Source organism: Lontra canadensis, unplaced genomic scaffold, assembly GCF_010015895.1.
Source record: "Lontra canadensis isolate GAN:19392208 unplaced genomic scaffold, GSC_riverotter_1.0 scaffold20, whole genome shotgun sequence".
Taxonomy (NCBI): domain Eukaryota; kingdom Metazoa; phylum Chordata; class Mammalia; order Carnivora; family Mustelidae; genus Lontra; species Lontra canadensis.
This window is the reverse complement of record NW_022631014.1, coordinates 20277355-20297106: the sequence shown is the minus strand read 5'-3', so window position 1 is coordinate 20297106 and position 19752 is coordinate 20277355. Positions and strand designations below refer to the sequence as shown.

General features: G+C 43.5%; 1 protein-coding gene across 2 annotated transcripts in view; it reads left to right on the top strand.

The window, feature by feature from the left end:
- Positions 1-19752, top strand: part of STAC (SH3 and cysteine rich domain) — a 152026-nt gene that overhangs the window by 81309 nt on the left and 50965 nt on the right. For both annotated transcript variants that reach the window (XM_032861266.1, XM_032861267.1), the window contains exons 3-5: positions 12746-12846; positions 14422-14503; positions 15614-15729. In XM_032861266.1, the coding sequence (XP_032717157.1) occupies positions 12746-12846; positions 14422-14503; positions 15614-15729 (299 nt within the window). The remainder of the gene's footprint in view (positions 1-12745; positions 12847-14421; positions 14504-15613; positions 15730-19752) is intronic.

Here is a 19752-nt window from a genome sequence, read left to right as displayed (position 1 = left end):
AAATGTTTTGCTATTCTCAAGCATTTATTCTTCAAGATTAATTTTAGAATCACTTTAGGAAACCCACCACCCAAATCCCAGTGAGACCTCAGGTGGAATTCTGATGAATTTGCAAAACTATTTGGAGAAAATTGGCATCCCTTCAACACATTTTTTTTCTTTTCTTATTTAATATGCTGAGTATTCATAACCACAGGCATCTTTGTCTTCTTTCAAACTTAAAAGGAATTCATTTAGCAAATATTTGTGGAGTATCTCCTCTCTTCCAGGTTTTGTTCTAAGCACTTGGGATGTAACAATGAATAAACCTGGAAAAGATACTGGCCCTTGTAAAGTTGACATATTTGTCATGGAGATGGATGGATGGATGGTTGGATGGATGGATGGGTGGATGGATGGATGTGGGTGGATGGAGGTGGGTGGATGGATAGATGGATAGATGAATGGATGAGTTTTGTAATGTTCTAAGTTATGTGGAAGAAAGAACAATGTAAAGCAAGGTGAGGAGGATCGGGAGTTCAGAGGCAAGGGATGGATTACAGTATCACAGGAAGTAGTCAGTGTAAGCTTGTTGGGATAAGACTTGAGCAAGACTTGTGAAAGGTGGAGAACTCTAGGGAAAGGGCATTTCAAGTGAAAGGAACAACTAGAGCTAAAGCCAAAGGCAGGAGTATGCCTGGTATGCTCAGTAACAGCCCAGTAGGCAGTGTGCGGTGGAGCAGAGTGAATGATGGGCAGAAGAAAGGAGGGCAGATCTCTTGTGTAACTCTGTAGACCATTGTGAGGACTTCGGCTTTTACCCTGTAAAGTAATTATAGAACTTTAATGGTATTTGCAAAAGGTGGTTTTAGCTTCTGTGTGAAGAATAGCAAGACTTTGGAGGAATGGGACATGGATTAAAGCAGAAAGGACGGTCAGGAGGCTGTCATAGCAGCACAGGTCAGAGGTCAGAGAACAGTGGGAAGAACTGAGAAGGGTCCGGACTCTTGATGTATTTTGAAGGAAATGCCCAGCAGGATTTTCTGCATGTGGGCTGCATGAGGAAATTAGCATAGAGGGATTTTTCCAACAAGGTTTCTGGCCCGAGTAACTGGAAAAATGGAGTTGCCATCAAGCGAAATGGAAAAACTGCAGGTCGAATAGGTTCTGGGGTAGGTGCTGCAGGGAAAAGATCGCTAATTCAGTTTGAGACATGTTGAAGTTTGAAATGTTTATCTGGCAGCCAAGTAGAAAAATATCAAGAAGTCAGGTGTGTAAGTAGATTTGGAATTTGAGGGCCTTTTCTAGGTATAAGATAAAAATATTGGAGTTGTAAGCATGTAAATAGTATGTGAAGAGATAGTGTGGGATGATATGACCAAGGGAGTAGGTACAGACAGAAAAGAGAAGAGAACCAAGGACTTGGCCTGGGTAAATCTTAAAATCTTAAAAAGTTGGGTAAAAGGGGAAGAACCAACAAGAGACCAGGAAAAAGTGCCTAGTGTGGTAGAGATAAGCCAAGAAGATACACCATCTTATAACCCAAGAAAGAAAATGTTAGAGAATGATCAACCTTATCAAATCCTGCTATTGGTAGATCAGTTATGGGATGAAATTCAACTACTGGATTTAGCTAGATGTTGGTGTCTCTTAACACAGAGAGCAGTTTACTGGTGAGAGAGAGTTTCTAATGTTTCCTCATTAAGTGTCAGACAGACTCATTTCAGATGTGCATCCTTTATTATATTATACAATATCATATCCTTCTATCTCACCTTCACTAAGAGCTTAAATCAGAATGAGAAATCTATTTCTATGAGTATTTAGATTAATGGCTATTTCTAATAATAAACTAGACTGCATGTAATGGAATATTCAGCCATAAAAAGGAATGAGATACTGATACATGTGGGTAAACCTCAGAACCAAACTATGTGAAAGAACCCAAATACAAAGGTCACAGATTGATGAGCTATTTATATGAAATAGCAAGAATAGGCAAATCCATAAAGACACAAAGCAGTTTGATGGTTTATAGAAGCTGGGGGAGGGAAGAGTGGGACATAATTGCTTAATGGATATGGGATTTCCTTTTGGGGTGATGAAAATGTTTCAGAATTAGATAGAGGTGGTGGTCACACAGTATTACAAGTGTACAAAATGCCACCGAATTCTTCACTCCACGGTGGTCAATTTTATGTTACGTGAATTATACCTCAATTTAAAAAAAATACTGGGAAAAAGATAAAGCTGTGTATGGCCCACTGGCCAAATTTGGCCCACAGCCTATCTCAAGCCAGGAATAGAAATGGTTTTTATTTTTTAGTTGTTAAAAGAAAATCTAGAGAAGAATATTTCATAACACATGAAAATTATATGAATTTAAGTTTCAGTGTGTCTAGATAGAGTTTTATGGAGACATAAGCCATGCTCATTTGATTACTTATTATTTGTGTCTACTTCATGCTACAACAGTGGAATAAATGCAATAGAAACTGTAAGGCTTGCAAAGTCTAAAATATGTGTTATATGCACACAGTGAATCATGCAACACTACATCAAAAACTAATGATGTACTGTATGGTGACTAACATAACACAATTTTTTAAAAAGGTACTCTCTTGCCCTTTACAGAGACACTTTTCAGGCTCCTAGTCTAATTCCTCAGGAAGAAAAAACAAACAAAAACATAAACCAAAAACAACAACAAAACTCCTTTATTTCCAAGTTTTTCATGGTGGACAAGTTTTCTTCCAGAGAAATGCTCCATTTTGCTACTAGAATCTCCAGATTCTTGAAATATAAAGTGTTTTTCAAAGAAGGAATTGGGAGTTATCTGCCTTCCTCCTGGTAATTATGCCTTCACTTGATTAGCTTGTAAGCTACAATTTTAAAAGTCTACCCTAGATGACAGGAAAGCATTTCTAATGTTGTGGTGGATGTTGTAAAAATGTCATTGGTGGCGTGCTCAGTATGGGCGAGATTCTTAGCAGAGAGTAAGGCCAGAAGAGTAATTCTGTCCCCTCTCCATCCTGAAAGGGTAAACTCCAGAGAAGGCTAAGCAGCATGGTCCTCCCGGGCACTCAGCTGCTTTTTTCTCTCCTACAAAGTGGCAGATAAGTCAAGGGAGGACCACACCCATGTCAATGGAACTGACATTCTCAGTTCTGACAGCTTTTCTCCACTATCCCTGACAGGGCTTCCCAAATCCTAGTCAAATCTGAAATGTGAAGCTTAACATCTCAGTGGCCCATCTTTCTAGAGTGTGGATGAAAGTGTCTACCCATTCGTTTTGTCTTGCTTTGCTTGGGGGATGTTTGTTTGTTGGTTGGTTTGTTTTAATATTCTCTCCTCAATCTCAAACCTCTCCCACTGTAGCCCTTTTATACAGATCCTCCAGGATATATGTGGCCCTTTAATGCAGAGATGCTCCAGATGAAGGACCAGTTTTGCACTGCAGACCTTCTCCCAGAAAGCCGAGGGATCAATGTCATGCAACTGACAGTCCACCTGGGCTTTAACCAAACTAAAACTTCCATCAGCTTGGTCTTCATCAGGTGTTAGAAGTCCTTAAATAGTTAGTTTATTGAGTTAATAAATTTAAAAAAATCATTATATATTATTGTATTTAAATGTTTATTAGTTAAATAAATCAGTAACATAGTTAATAAATAAGTATGAATCTTATTTATAAAAGATCACTGGAATGAATTCTTCTATAAATAATACATTTCTTTAGTATTTGATGCCATAATCATGTTTCAAGGGTATTTGAGGTAAACCTTTACAGAGCAAGGGTCACTTGGTTAATTTCTAAACTGAGTGTGGAGATTTGGGTGTAGTACACACAGGACAGGAGAATGTAGTTGGTGCTCTAGCAGAGTAATGCCTCATCAAATCCTAAGTTTGGAATATCTAGCTCAGCCTTAAGGAATCTGGAAATCATGACCTCAAGGAAAACCGTCATTTAGAGCTGCAGGTAATGCACATTTACCCCTGTGACCATCTACTTTTGCATGTTGAGTTGTGCTTCTTAAAAAGAAGGCCGCTTGGTTTTTCCACTTGGTGCTCACGACACCTTTTCTCAGATGGAGAGACTGAGGTCTGAGGACAGGTACCCGTCCAAGGTCTCAGACCTAAGGACTAAGATCTAAGTTTTTTGATACCTTAAGTCCAGCTTCTTCTACTTCACCATAGTACATTTATTATGTGTGCATATATATACACACATATCCAGATCAAACATAAAAATAGAAGACAATTTGTGCATGGAAGTCATAATAAGTTGTAGAACAACTGTCCTGCTTTGGTACTTTTGTCTTATTACGTTTCCATTTCTCCACCTTGCCTCCACTCCTCCTTTTAAAAAGAATCAACCAGGATGAGAACATTTATGACATCAGTGTCATTTTCGAAACAGAAACAAGTCCCCAGATAAGTGCATAGGAAAACTAGAAACAGCAGGGTACTCTTATATTGGCTAATGCATTTGCAGCCTTGATTCCTAATGTGTTATTGATCGCAGGAGTCATCGCCAGCTTAGTGGGCTTGGCAATGTCTGCAATGGGAAATACTCCATATTTCCCACACATTCCTTCTGCGTGAACTCAAGAGCCTGCCCTGAGCTGCAAAACAGTGGAGCCTATAATCCCTTCTACATATCTGTTACATGGACCTGCATCTCCGCAGTGGCCAGCTCATGCAAAAAATTCCTGTTCACCTCCATCTGCTATGATAGCCTACCTGTTACTTATTGCAAATGTGATCGGAAGAGGATATTGTGATAGGAACCATTGCTGACCCAGAATCTCCTCAGGGAAAACTTTGGTATCTAGAAACTCTTTGACACTTCTCCTCCAACCTTCCAACCCTATCTTCAATGGCTGTGGTAACATACTTGTATTTTTATTCTACGATTATCATAAACAGAGCTTGGAGGACCATGAATGCCTTTGGAATTTTTCCCTTTCAGTTTCAATAGGAAAAATGCAGACCAGGCCAGGGTAGAGATCTGCTGATGTGTGGACATCTGGCAGGAGGCAGTGGGGACGAGGGGAGAGAGCCAAGCTTACAAGTTGTACAGACCTGGACCCTCGTCCCGTCTCTGTCCTCACTTGCTATGTATCCCTGAGCTTCAGTTCACTCTCTGTAACAATGAGAGAACAGAGACACCTGGGTGGCTCAGTGGGCTGAAGCCTCTGCCATGATCCCAGCGTCCTGGGATTGAGCCCTGCATCAGGCTCTCTGCTCGGCTGGGAGACTGCTTCCCTTCCTCTCTCTCTCTCTGCCTGCCTCTCTGCCTACTTGTGATCTCTGTCAAATAAATAAAGAAAATCTCTTTAAAAAAATAACAACAAGAGAACAAAAATCCCTACCTCACAGTACTGTGTGAATAAAAACGGGGAAAATTATGGTATTGAGTTCACAGCTAGTGAATCACATATTCAACCCAACTCAACTTTAGTCCATTCTTTGCCATCGAAATTATTGATTACCCCCACCTTCTTCAATTAAAATGATGCCTTGCATATAACAGGTAACAAGTATTAATAAAATGAAGAAACATCCAGGAAACTGCCCAAGAGTGCACAAGAGCATGATAATTTTTAGTTCCTTCCTGCTGCCTTTCCTTCCAGAAGGATCAGGGTGAGAATTCATTTATGATTTCTAGTACAATGTTCTTCGATCTCAAATATGTGTGTGCAAGTGTGTGTGGGTGTGCACACACAAGTGTGTGTACGCAAGTGTGTGTGTGTATTGACCGTTGAACTCCTTCCATCTTAATTATGCTGATTTTTTCCTCCATTCATTTGTTTTTCTCTCAAGTCACCCTCTGTCCATAGGAGATGAGAAAGGATCATGCCCAGTGACTCTGTTTGGCTTAGCTGGTTTCACGTGGCCTCACAGTCTTTTTTTTTTTAATTTATTTTTTATTTTTACTTTTTATAAACATAAAATATATATTTTTATCCCTAGGGGTACAGGTCTGTGAATCGCCAGGTCTACACACTTCACAGCACTCACCCCAGCACACACCCTCCCCAATGTCCATAACCCCACCCCCCTCTCCAAACCCCCTCCCCCCAGCAACCCTCAGTTTGTTTTGTGAGACTACGAGTCACCTATGGTTTGTCTCCCTCCCAATCCCATCTTGTTTCATTTATTCTTCTCCTACCCCCTTAATCCCCCATGATGCATCTCCACTCCCTCATATCAGGGAGATCATATGATAGTTGTCTTTCTCCGATTGACTTACTTCTCTAAGCATGATACCCTATAGTTCCATCCACGTCATCGCAAATGGCAAGATTTCATTTCTTTTTTTTTTTTAAGATTTTATTCATTTATTTGAAACAGAGAGAGAGAGATCACAAGTATGCAGAGAGGCAGGCATAGAGAGAGAGAGGAGAAAGCAGGCTCCCCGCTGAGCAGAGAGCCCGATGCGGGCCTCGATCCCAGGACCCTGAGATCATGACCTGAGCCGAAGGCAGAGGCTTTAACCCACTGAGCCACCCAGGAGCCCAAGATTTCATTTCTTTTGATGGCTGCATAGTATTCCATTGTGTATATATACCACATCTTCTTTATCCATTCATCTGTTGATGGACATCTAGGTTCTTTCCATAGTTTGGCTGTTGTAGACATTGCTGCTATAAACATTCGGGTGCACGTGCCCCTTTGGATCACTATGTTTGTATCTTTAGGGTAAATACCTAGTAGTGCAATTGCTGGGTCATAGGGTAGTTCTATATTCAACATTTTGAGGAACCTCCATGTTGTTTTCCAGAGTGGCTGCACCAACTTGCATTCCCACCAACAGTGTAGGAGGGTTCCCCTTTCTCCACATCTGGCCTCACAGTTTTAAAGATTATCTCCATACCATGACTTGACATCAAAAAGAAGTAGCATGTGGAAGTCACAGAAACACTTCCCATGTCCTGCATGTATTACTTTTAATTCCACTATGGAGCACTGACTCTTCCAAATAATCCTATTATTATTTAGATTCTGAAGCCAGTGTTTTTAAGAATGAAGCCACAGAATGAAGCTTACAGAATGTAAGCATTCCCATACTAGAAATCAACATTCCACATGAGGTCATTCAGGCCATCATTTATACAGGGTGCCCCCAGATGTCTCTTCATTGCACTAGTACAGGGAACCATAGCGGAAGTTACGCCTATGCACTCCTATAATCAGGCAGGTTTAGGTATGGAGGGACTGGCCTTTCTGAGTTATAGGTATGAGATGAAAGCAATGATGGAAATCTGAAGCTTCTCTCTCAGGACAACAGAGCACTCACAGACACTGCCGTAGGTCACCTAAGAGGTGTCATGGGAACTCATGCCAGAAGGAGGATTCAGAGGCCCATGTAAGCTGTTAGCTGCAAGGTGTCCACAAGGAAAATGACATAAGTTAAGGGGCACGGCTAATAGGATTCCAGTGTGATAGTTTTCAACATCTGCAGACCAATAGCAGAGACAGAGACAGTGGTTCCCAGAATCAGCTTTCAGCTCACTTCCTAGGTCAGGCAGGCAGTATCTGGCCTGGATCGTACTGCCACGCAGGACCTGGGGAGTTCTGAGTCCTGGCAAACCAGGATTAGTCACATTGGAACGTGGATATGAAAAGTTAGACCCAGCCAGGTGGGGGCTTATACAATGCAGATCTGCAGGTAGTTTAGAAACCAGTAGTCACATAAGCCTCCAGGATTTGGGGCTACAAGGATAAATCTGTCTCTTTGCATAGAATGAGGGGGGTGGACCCCCAGCATTGGACCCTCATTCTCCATGTTATTTTCCTGGTTAAGGGGTCTTGATTGTAAACCCCTGGTTTATCCTGTTTTATTTTTAAGAGATATAATATGAAATGTGACTAAGAGTTAAGCAATGCTTAAATGGCCAAATGTTATCAGAATGATTCTTGCCAACTCTTTTATAGGTATATATATAATTAATGTTATTTAAAAAAAAAAAAAGTAGCCTGTCATCCAGTGTTGTTGATTAACCATTCTCATTGAGAAAACCCTTTTTATATTTCTCCCAATATCTATATAGAGACTTCTTTATTCACAAGAGCTTCAACACTTGGTTCCTCTAGGGACAGCTTACTTATCCATAATGGTAGACCCAACCATGCTCATAAAAAAGCCCAATGCCAGGAAGTTAGTCATTGTTGTCCTGGCTTGCACTGATCCATTCAAAACTCCATCTGAGTATCATAACTAACATTCTTAACAATTTTCCACTGTAACTCATAGAACTATCTTAGTTTATCCCAGAAGTTCAAGCCCCAGAGAATAACTGATTGTTACATGATGAGCCAGCTCCCTATTTTCCCTGTATCTCCATATAACACAAACCACATCAATCCAAGGGGCTGATAGGACCCAGCTTCCAGCAGCTTCATTTTCATTTGCTTTTTGCCACAGTAGGACACGAGAGTACTTTAAATACAGTACAGATGGTACTGAAAATACTTCATTGGAAACTTTCTCATCCTACAACTAGGACACTTCTGAAAGGTAGCTACTTTCATCCTCTGCAATTGTTCCTTTGGCATTTATTTCAATATGTCTAAATGCTGTGCTTACTCTTTGTTGATTAATGAAATATTTATTGACTTCTGGCTGCCACCCTCCAGCACCCCCTGTTTGTTCTCTGCCTCACTCTCACCTTCCAATAAGAGTTACATACAGCACAATCTTTGCTCTCCCTTTGTTCTCATCTTCCCAAGTAGTTATGTCACAATTTTGTGTGAACTTGATAGTCTGTGTATACACTATTGTGTGTATTTCTAGCTTCTGATTCAAATATTGTATTAGGATTACATTTCTATTCTTACACAGCTTTTATATTTCCTCAAGGAGAAATCACCTTTTTAATTCTCTTGACTTTTTATGCATCTATAATTTTTTTCAAATGTTTCTATCAGGTGCCATATCTATTACAGCATCCAAACCTGAAAGGCATCAATACACTTCTAAGTTCCATTTTTCCCCCAAGGATATGGCCTTACTTCAGGTAAATTATCATTTACCTTCCCTCTGTGTCGGTTCCTTTGTTTTGCACTGGATCCAACAATTTCCTCTTCCTTGATTTATTCCCTGATCTCTCTGAGGCACATTTTTCATTAGTGTTCTGAGAAATGGTGTATGGAAAGCAAAAATTTGGAGTCCCTGAATATGTGTCTGTTCTGCCTACATAATTGTTACTAATTTGCCTGGGTATAAAATTCTAGGTTGGAAAGTCTTTTCTCTCAGAATTTTGAAATTCCACAATTTTCAACAGTCCCTGATCCCCCCATTTCCAAATTGCTATAGGCAACTCTGTCTCCCCCTTTTCTATGAAATTCCTTGCCCTTCCTCCAGTTGCTTTCTATCTTCTGAATACATGTTGAACTCTCTTCTATGCTTGCCACTCTTCCTGGTAACCTTGTTATTTGGGGGCTATGTCACTTTTTATTATTTGACTGACATTTTAGGGGGATTTGGTATGAATAAATGGGACTCTCTTGTGGCCAGTCCACCATGTTTACTCAGCGTCTAGTGACATCTTTATGTTTCCAAGTATTTAAATCCATGCAATCCCCTTTGCATGTATTTTGACACTATTACTGTTAGCAACCCCGGGAGGACTTAGAAGCATTGCCATTTGATGAGGAGACAGCTGAGGCTCTGGGAATGTTAGTAACTTTCATAAGTTTAAGGGGCCAGCATGAGACAGATTCTAATTTAAAACCATGTTTTTCCCACTCTTACTGAGGCATAAGGGTCACATTCAGTGATGCCTTTGTGATAGAGGTCACTAGTAATGGACTAGACTGTAGCTTTCCCATATCCTGCTACAGTAAACTAACACCATTGAGTGATGTGAATTATCCCTTTGAACTATTCTCTGAACCACAGAATACAGGCTTTCCTCTTCAGTCACACTCATGCTATTCCACTGTAGAAATTGGAACACCTAAAACCAAATTATTGCTGGTGATCTGACTCATTCAAATAGTGGAGTGTATTAGAACAGACAAGGAAAACTGAAATTACGGTGTTCAGGTCTGAAGGAAAATATACCTTAATACATAATAGTGCTATTTCAGAGTCCAGCACACAATGAAATAACTCTTCTTTGAAGCTTTTACTTACATTCTCTCATAGGGCACAAATAGCACTCTCTAATTTGAAAACAAAAAAAATGAGTGATTGTTTTCAAAGTCCAGTGTTTAAAAGGCATTGCAATAACCACTCTCAAAAAAAGGAAAAGAACCTTTCCAATTAGTATTTATGAACAAGCACACATACCCAGTAATTTATGGTTTGTTTATATGTCACTTTGCTTTTCTGTGGTTGTAAGCGCAGACACACTTTATGTTAAATGATACCTTCTGGAGGGCAGTTTTCAGGTAATACCTCCTGTAGGGTTTGTGGATCTTTGTCCAGACAAGAGTTTGCCCATGGCTTTTCCCAGCTGAATATCTGGTTCTTGTACTCTCCTTTTTTTTTTAATTATCTAATTATCCCCTTTCATATCTTCATGTACCTTACTCCCAATAAAGGAGGAAGTTTTAGGGTCAAGCAGAGGAAAAGTGATACTAGGCAGGACCCCGACCTGGTACCTCAGCCTTCTCATCTGTGGAATAAAATCATGCCTACAGTTGATCTTTAAGTCCTCTCTCAGCTCTGGAATGCTGCTTCTATACAATCAATCAATCAACTTCTCTTAATTATCTCAGTCACTCCTGTTTGAGTACATGTGTGACGGTGAGAGAATTTGTTGGTTAATGTATTTAGCACATATTATTGGTCATCATGCTCAGAGCTGGGTACACAGTGACAGATGAACAAACATAGCCCTTAGCCTCACTGGGTTCACAGTCCAGGAGGAAAGGCATATAAAAACAAACTCTTGAATGAGTAATTGTGATAAATGCGTGAAAAACAACAGAAAGCTGCAAGAAAGATTAATTTTAAACAAAAAAAAGATAATTTAGACAGGAAAGGAGAAATGTGGCCAAGAAAGCTTCATGGGAGGAATGACAAGAGACCCAAAGGATGAGGACCAACCAGCCAGGTGAGGAGTGATGTAGACAACATTCCGAACATTTAGGGCTACATGTGTGAAAGACCCTGAGGAATTAAAGAGCTCATGCCTTCAGAGAACTCGCAGAAGGCCAGGTGGCTAGAGCATAGCAAACAAGGGGGTTGGCCTAAGATAGGAGCAAGTATGGGCTCACACCAAATCATACAAAGCCTCCCCACCATGCTGAGCATTTTGTATAATGCCAGAAAGGCAGGGAGAACCTACTGAAAGCTGTTTACACAAGAGAGGGAAGTGATTCAAGTCATGTTTAAATGATTGCTCTGGTTCCTGCGCATGCATTGGAGGAAGACAAACACAGATAAACTAGTTCAGTTAGGAATTAGTCTGGACAAGGGCCAATGGTGGTTTGGATGGCAGAGAGGAGGGTGGTTTTCACATATGATCCTCATTTTGCTTCTGTAATCAGCTGTGTTTGTAGCGGGGTCTATCTGCGGCCTCATGTCTCCGAGTATATGTATGAGTTAATGCCTATGAGATGTTGGGAGTCCCATTGCCTGTGCAGCGGTGTTCTTGGTCAGCATTCTTCATGTGGGTATAGCCACAGCTGTGTGTCCTGCAGACTCCAGGGGATATAAGCCAAGCTTTTAAAATAATCTCCTTGAAGCTTCTCTAAGTAGGACTGAGTAGAGACGGTCCCACCCTTGTTGCTATGTGGGAGGAGCAGGATGAAAGGAGTAGGACCTCAGTAGTTCCATAAGGAAACCCTCTCCTGTATCCCCTTTCCTCACTTTTCTGATGTGCTTCATGTGCTTGGTCATCTAAGAGCTATAAACTCCCATTTTGGCAGCCCATGTTTGGGGGTGTATGAGGAACCTACCAGCTCACTCACTCTGTCTTGTCTTGGGCCAAATGGAGACAAAACGTCCCACCCTGACATCCTCACCTAACCTCCCTCTAACTGCTCTGCATATCGTGAATGCAGGTGGCCAGCACCCCCCACGTCTTTGAGACCCTTGTGTCTGCCCCCCAACACTGCTGCCTTGAGCCTCACTTCTGCAGCAATGGCTCCAAGGGACCTCTCTCCTCTGTCTCCTTTCTTCCCACCCTGTCACAGCACCCTGTCCCGGGAGGCTGGATGACTCCCTGAAGCAGTGTTCTCATGGCCTGCTTCTCACTGACCCTGCTCCTCTTCCACCAGCCAGGAGCTAGTGTTGGACCTCCGTCCCCACTTTATGTACCGTCAGCCTGTCTCTCACACAGACTGTGCCATTCCCCCTTTATTGGCCATTTTCCTGAGCGTCTGTCCAACAGCTCAGACTCTGTGACAGAAACTTGGGTAAAAATGGGCAAAACTGCAGCACTTGCACTCCTTGGCAAGACTTACAGAGGAGCGGAAATGGGTGACCTCTCTGAGGAGCAAGAAAGTGGCATTTGCTAGCTTGAAATGAGTGAAAGGTGACATGGAGGAGACTGAGATTTTCTGGAGTCATGAAAAGGAAATGAGTAGAAGGAAACCAGAGCTGGTACCTGAAGTGGTACCAGATGTGGGAGAAGGTCAAAGAATCTACCATTAGAGCTTGTCCATTTCAAAAGCATCACGCGACTTCAGTGTGTGAGAGAAGAAGAATTACCCGGGTCTGGGGATTAACCCCTCTTTCAGGGACTTCTTGCTAGCCACCAGGTGAAGGCAGGCTGTCTCCTAACCAAAGCTCGCGCATGTCTGACAGGAGCAAACGCTAAGCATGGGCTGCGCTGCAAGGCCTGTAAGATGAGTCTCCACCACAAGTGCATGGATGGCCTAGCACCCCAGCGGTGCATGGGCAAGCTGGTAAGGGCCGGTGCCAGGAGTGAGCCCAGACCCCCCTGCCTATCCAAGCTCCTCCACCCTCATAGCCAGGCACTAGAGAGGCAGCCCCCAAGTCCCTGGCCTACCAACCAGGCTTCCTTGTTGGCCTAATGACCAAGCAGAAGAGCAGCTTTATCATCCTGAGAGACAAATGTTCCCCATGTGAAAAAGACTCTGTGTCCTTAACAAGGTGACTGACTTGTCCCGGGTTGGAACTTTTCCAGTGTTAGCACTGCAAGGCCCACATCTTGGGACTGTCCATGTTTTGAAGTTGAAAGTGAGGCATCCCTGGAACCCTCTCTGCCCAGAAAAATGAGGGTGGTTGGTCACCTCAGTGTTAAATTGGCTCAGCGGATGTCAAGAGAGAGAGAGAGATTAACCACCACCCTAAAAATGGAGTGAGTAATAAAAATCAATGTATGACTTTAAGAGATCATGGCGGCCAAGCCAAGAAGATCAGATGACCGTGGCCCATTCTAGGCTGGTCTTAGCATCTTGGGAGCATGGGCTTCAGTACTGGGGCAACATGTGGAAAAAAAGGAACCCAAAGCATTTTTGAGGGTATCGATACTAGGATGGCCAAAGAACTGTCAAGGGGACCAAGAATGTCTGGCCTAGAGACACTTGGACTGTAACAGCTGCCTTCAAAAAAAATTTAAGACCTGTCATACAGAAGAGGAATTATCTCCTGTCCTATGGCTGCAGGGAAAAGACGTAGGATCAGTAGATACCAAGTCTTAACAAAGAGATAAAGTCACCAAAGACCTGCCTCCTTGGTTAGTGAGAGCTCCTCCCACCCACACCTCAGAAATGGCAGTGTTCAATAAAAAGAGGATACCACCTGCCAGGAACAAGGGCGAGGATTTGGGAATTCCAGTAGGGGCTGGGCCACAAACTTCCAGTGCTTCTTCCAGTGCTTCCAGTGCTGGGATATAGTAAGTCAGGGTTCTTAGAGAGTTCATCTCCTTTCTCTGATTGACAGTGTCATCTTCTCTAAAACCCCTGCCTCACTTGTTCCCCTCCTTCTCTTCCAATGGTGATTCCCACAAACCAAGGCAAAGACTATGCATGAGAGATTAGAAAAACATGATAGAGTCTAGAACACAAGACAAATGACTCTGGGGGTGCCACATATACAAGGTCTTTTGGGCCTCCCTCTGAGGTCTGCTTCCCCTGGCCCAGGTCTTTTATGATTTTAATAAACCTTAATCGTGAACTGCTATGAAATAATGCATGCCAGTCCATTTGTATTGTGGGAGATAATGGGGAACCTAGACACAAGGGAGGCTGCTAAGGTTTCCCGAAGGAGGAGAGGCAGGAAAAGGAAGGGCAGGGTTGGGGCTTGCTTTTTGGGTGGAGTGTAGCTTGCTTATTGCCACCTTTACCTCCCGCCCTATCCCCCCACCAGGGATAAATTCAAGGACAAGTCAGCATCTTCAAGGGCGACAGAGGGGTTCCCCCTGGAAAAATCAGCTGGTATGATTTTCAGAACTCTTGTGTGGTTTTCTCCATCACCTCTGTGACATTAAGCCTTTCTCTTTCTCATTCTTTTTCCAGCCAAAGGGGTTTCGGCGTTACTACAGCTCCCCCTTGCTCATTCATGAACAGTTTGGATGTATTAAAGAAGTTATGCCCATCGGTGAGTTGGGACGCTGATGAGTTGAGTTGGTTTTGGGCAGCAGTGTCAGCCTTAATAGCTGTTACTCTCCTTTCTTGGGACTGCAGACCCAAAGGGCTATGTTTGTGCATCTGTCTGGTGGCTGATTATGTTATGATTGTTTGCTTTTCTGGAGAGGAGATCTAAGGAGGAGCAAACTCTCTCCCCGATGAAGTTTGAAAAACACCCAAGTTTCAAAGGCTGCTGATACACTATTCCACCCATCAGCAGCATGGCAGAGTGGGAAGAACTTGGAGCCTAGCATCCCACACACCTGCCTCGGAGCCCAGCTTCCCTGCTGACCCACTAACTGTGTCTGGACAAGTTACTCAGACTGTCAGACCCTACAAGTGAAGAACAGCAAAAGCTGCCTTTCCTAATTATTGCAAACAAACAAACAAATAAACAAACAAACATAAATTATAGACCAATGCTTGGAAGGAACTCTGAATATCCGTTTTTCTTTAATGAGGATCAAAAAATGTCTTATATTTATAGATATTTCTGCCTTCAGTTTATTCTGTAACAATATCTTTCAGTTTATTTCTATTTTTTTCCCTCTTTGAGAATCTCTACATCTTTTTGCCTTTGGAGGGGAACAAGTTTTAAACTTAGAAAGCTTTTAAACAGAAATTCACAAGGCCTGGTAATGTCAAATTCCTTCAAAAACACTTGCCTCCTACAACAAACTTAAAGTCTTGCTCAAGGCTTTGAACCTTGGCGAGTAGAACCTCACACTAGGGGAAATAAAGCTGGTGTCTGGGAAGAAGCTTGATATTGGAGTCCTGAGGCTGGATAACAAAAGAGGAAAACCAATAAATCAGGAAGCATCTGGGAGCAGAGAGTTCTGGGTATACATGGTGGGTGCACCGGAAGGACCTGGTCAATGGGCACATATTGTGGGGGGCCCATCTGCCCAGTGAGCTTGACCACACACAGCTCCTTTTTTCCCAGGGGTTACTAGTGAGCCTGTGGCGCAGAAACTTCTTGTTAAGTGCTGTTGACCCAGAAGGTATGATAAATGCTTGGCTGCCCTCCTGATGGTGAGTGGAGGAAACCCGTCACTCAGACGACCTTTCTCTTCCGTTGCAGCCTGTGGCAATAAGGTGGACCCTGTCTATGAGACCCTCCGCTTCGGCACCTCCCTGGCCCAGAGGACGAAGAAGGGCAGCTCCGGCAGTGGCTCTGAATCACCACACAGAACCTCTGTAATTATCCTCTTCCTCAGTCCACCTGCAGTGCTCTGGGGAGGGCAGACCCCAGGCACGGCAGCACAAGGGGTTCCCCATAAATGTATCATGACAACAGGTCTTTGAGAGTCAGGCAGCCTCTGAAGGGAAATCCCAGGTGCCTTGGGCCACTAAAGGTTAACTTCCTGTTTGTGGCCAACACCCAGGGATCATTGTACTTTTGTCCTCAAAGACCATGTTCTTGGTTTCATGCACCTCGATTCTCCATGTACTTCTCCTCCCTTCCCTCCCACCAATACCCGATGGCATGGCAGTCAACAAAGAGAAAGGTTCACACAAACAATGGCAGAAGCAGGAAAGTCCCGGCTGTGGCCATTTCTCCTTCCGGCTACATCCCAGTTCAAGAATACAGCTCTTTCTCACATTTTCTCATTCTTTTCTCTCAGAGACAAGGTACTCTTCTTGCTTTCATACAAAAGCTGCCCTCCCCAGAGGCGCTGGACTGGTGACTTAACAGGGTCTGTTTCCAAGGGACACTCACCCTCCCAGACACCTCTCCCACATGTTTTTTGGTCTAAAATGACGACCCATGGCTCTCCGTGACATGATGTCATCATTCTGTTTCTGGTGGTCCCAACCAGAATTTCTGTAAATGCCCCAGGATGCCACACAACTCTGCTGTTCATGCTGAAGGCCACCATCTGTCCTACAGAGACAAGGACCTTCCAGCCAATGTTGCCAACTAGGATGGCTCGCACCCAGTTACTGGTTCCATTGTTGCCGCCCATGTTAAAATGGGATTTCAGGGCAAGGCACAGATGAGCCGCCAGGTGGTCTGCCCAGCTGGGTCCTGTCAACATCAAGTGATTAGGGTGGATCATGGGAGAAGGAGGGGTGCATACCCATCGGAGGGGTTCTCGTGCTGAGTGAAAGCAGCTCCCTCAATGGGTGCAGGTCAGTCCACAAGATAACTGAGATTATAGGCTGTAGGCAGGTGTGTAGGTCAGGTGGGTGAGTAGGTAGATTTGAAGGTCTTCTGATTGATGCCCCATTATTATCCTAGATGCCACCTTTTTTAAAGATTTTATTTATTTATTTGAGAGAGAGAGAGAGCATGAGCAGGGGGGAGAGAGAGGCAGACTCCCTGTTGAGCAGGGAGCCCAGCATGGGCCTCTTGTTCCCAGGACTCTGAAATCATGACCTGAGCTGAAGGCAGATGCTTAACTGACTGAGCCACCCAGACGCCCCCAGAGGCCACTTTACACTCACCAAAAGCCATGTTCTTCATAAATCCCACCAACTTCTAAGAAGGAAGAACAAAAACTTGTACACTTATTCCTTGCTGACCCTAAAAGTGATGTCAGTTTTACTCTCTTTTACTCAGTTAGCAAACATGAATTAAGTGCCTACAGTCCACCAGCATAGAGGACACAGACGGAGGGGAGGACATGACTTCTTACCCTCCAAATTCACCACTTATTTCAGAAGACCAAAACAATAGAGCTCAAAGCAGATGGTGACAGCATTGTCTGGCACTTTTTAAGGAACACACTTTTATATGTCTTATACTATTTTTATTATGAATCGGAACATAGCATACACGTTATGAGTATTATAATAGCTATGTTATAGAAGCGCTGCAGGATTTCAGAGTAAAGAGGGAAACAGTTTCAGTAGACATTGCCCTCAAAGCAGTGCAGGTATAAGCTGGGACATTTTAAGATACCTGATCCTGGTGATCTCCCTAGGGAGGCTATACATCAAATTAGCAGTCCCAATGATAATATTGGTTCTGGTGATGTGGGTTGGATGACAGTAAGAGTATAAGTAATTTTCTAGCACAGAGCCTGGCACTCAATAAATGAAAGTTGCTGATGTTTTATTTCAATTAAGCATTTAGCCCTTGGCTGGGCTTTCTTTGAATTTGAGTTATGACGAAGTGAAACAAGGGTGTGATCCATTAGAAAGGTAAATACATTCTCTGAGAAGGAAATTTCCCTGGCCATTCCTTACTGGGGCCCATTCTTGGGCTCTGTAAGAGGCTGGATCCGCTCCAGGGTTCAGCTCCTGAGCCAACTCCTCAGCCAGTCTCCCCTCATGTGTCCTCCAGTCACTCCTTAAGTCAGGGATGTTCCCAGATCTCTACTTTGGTTTGGCCTTCATGTGCTACTGGTTCTTTACAATCATCTCATTCACAGTCCTCTGGTCCAGCCACCATGCCCAAGATGATGACTCCTTAGATACTTCTAGTCCTAACCTCCAGATGGGTCCTACAGATATTTCTAAATCAGCAGGTCCATGCTCTAATGGTGCTCCACTGATGATTGGGTCCTCTAACTGAGAACTAGAAATGTAGGGGCGCCTGGGTGGCTCAGTTGTTAGGCATCTGCCTCTGGCTCAGGTAATGATCTCAGGGTCCTGGGATCAACCCCTGCATCAGGCTCCCTGCTCGGTGGGAAGCCTGCTTCTTTCTCTCCCACTCCCGCTGTTTGTGTTCCTTCTCTTGTTGTGTCTCTCTATGTCAAATAAATAAGTAAAATCTTAAAAAACAAACAAACTCAGAAATGTGCATCAAAAGTGCCCTTTGTCTCTGTCTGCAGTGCTGGATGTTTGAATCTCATCATCTCTCACCCAGACTATTTCAAAGGAATAGCTGTGTTCCCCTCTTCCTCTTGAGTCTACTATTATCAATACCTCCAGATTTATCATCATTTAAAGAAAGACCTTTGCAGTTTTCCAAATCAAAAGACTGTATTGACTTCCTTATGCCCAAAAGACGACATGTGAACTGTAGCATGGCATGGGAGGCCTGTCACTGCCCTGAAGACCCACCTTCCCTTGAATACGCCAAGCTCTTGGCATCTTTGTACCTTAGGACATGCTGTTCCTCCAGCTGATGTTCTTTAAGACCAGCTTGGTTTTTACACAAACCAGGAAGAGTTCTCAGACTCCCCCAAGCACAATCGTTGTTCCTCTCATAGGCCTTCAAAAAATCCTTTTCTTACAGGGTAGAGACGATTGCAACATAATTTTCTGTTTTTACCTCTCTTTCCTGTACCAGATACTGAGTGGCTATACAATGAGGCCCTGTTCCCTGTTCATCTCATTATACCAGGGCCTGGCACCTCATGCTCAAGAAGTGCTCAAAGAGTGAGGAAAAGTACCAGGGATTCTTAAAGACTGACCTCAGAACCCTCAAAATCGACCTGACCTTTCGATGTTCCTGCCCCCAGGTACATGCACACTTTGTAGCTCTCTGGACTGCCATATTCTGCCCAGTAGCTGGGTCTTGCCCCCATCTTGTTTCTACCTCTATGCAGACAACATCTCTTTTGGGTCTGGGTTCGGGTGTCCCTTCCATGGACACCCACAACAACCAACTCATCAATCATAGTGATTTGCAGATTCCTTGGTATTTTTCACTTTTGTGTTTCACTTCTCCCTCTCTCCTTTAGTTTCCTCCCCAACTAGATGAAGCTGCTCAAACACAAGGACTCTTGGTTCCCTTCTCTCTGTTGTTGTACACCAGTGATTCTCAAATGTTGGTGGGGATCTGGATCCACGGAAGGGCTTTGTAAAAACAGAAAGCTCAAGGCCCTGTCCTACTACAAGTTGGGCATGTGTGTGCTTGATTACCCCTCCAGGTGATTCTGACACCCACTGAAGTTTGAGAACCTCTGATCTGTAGATCATGTCCTTAACCCCACCTACCACATTAGGTCTTCTTCCGTAGGAACGTGAGGAGGGCCATTGCTTCCCCCAGGGCCACACAGAGATGGCTGTCAGCCTATAGCCATCACCTCTTACAAATCAAGACTTTTTGCCAAAAAGAAAAACAGACTGTTCTGGTCACTTGCCCTGCATGCTGAATGGGCCTTTCTCATGTCGCTGGGGAGAGCTGGTATATACCCTCATCCCCTCCCAGTGCCTACATCTCCCATGCTTGTCTGAGGCCAGCATTCGTTGAAAAGCCAATGAAAGCCAGCCTGGGGAGTCAAGAACAGAGAGGGGGCTCCCCGGGGATGGCCATTAGGTACACAT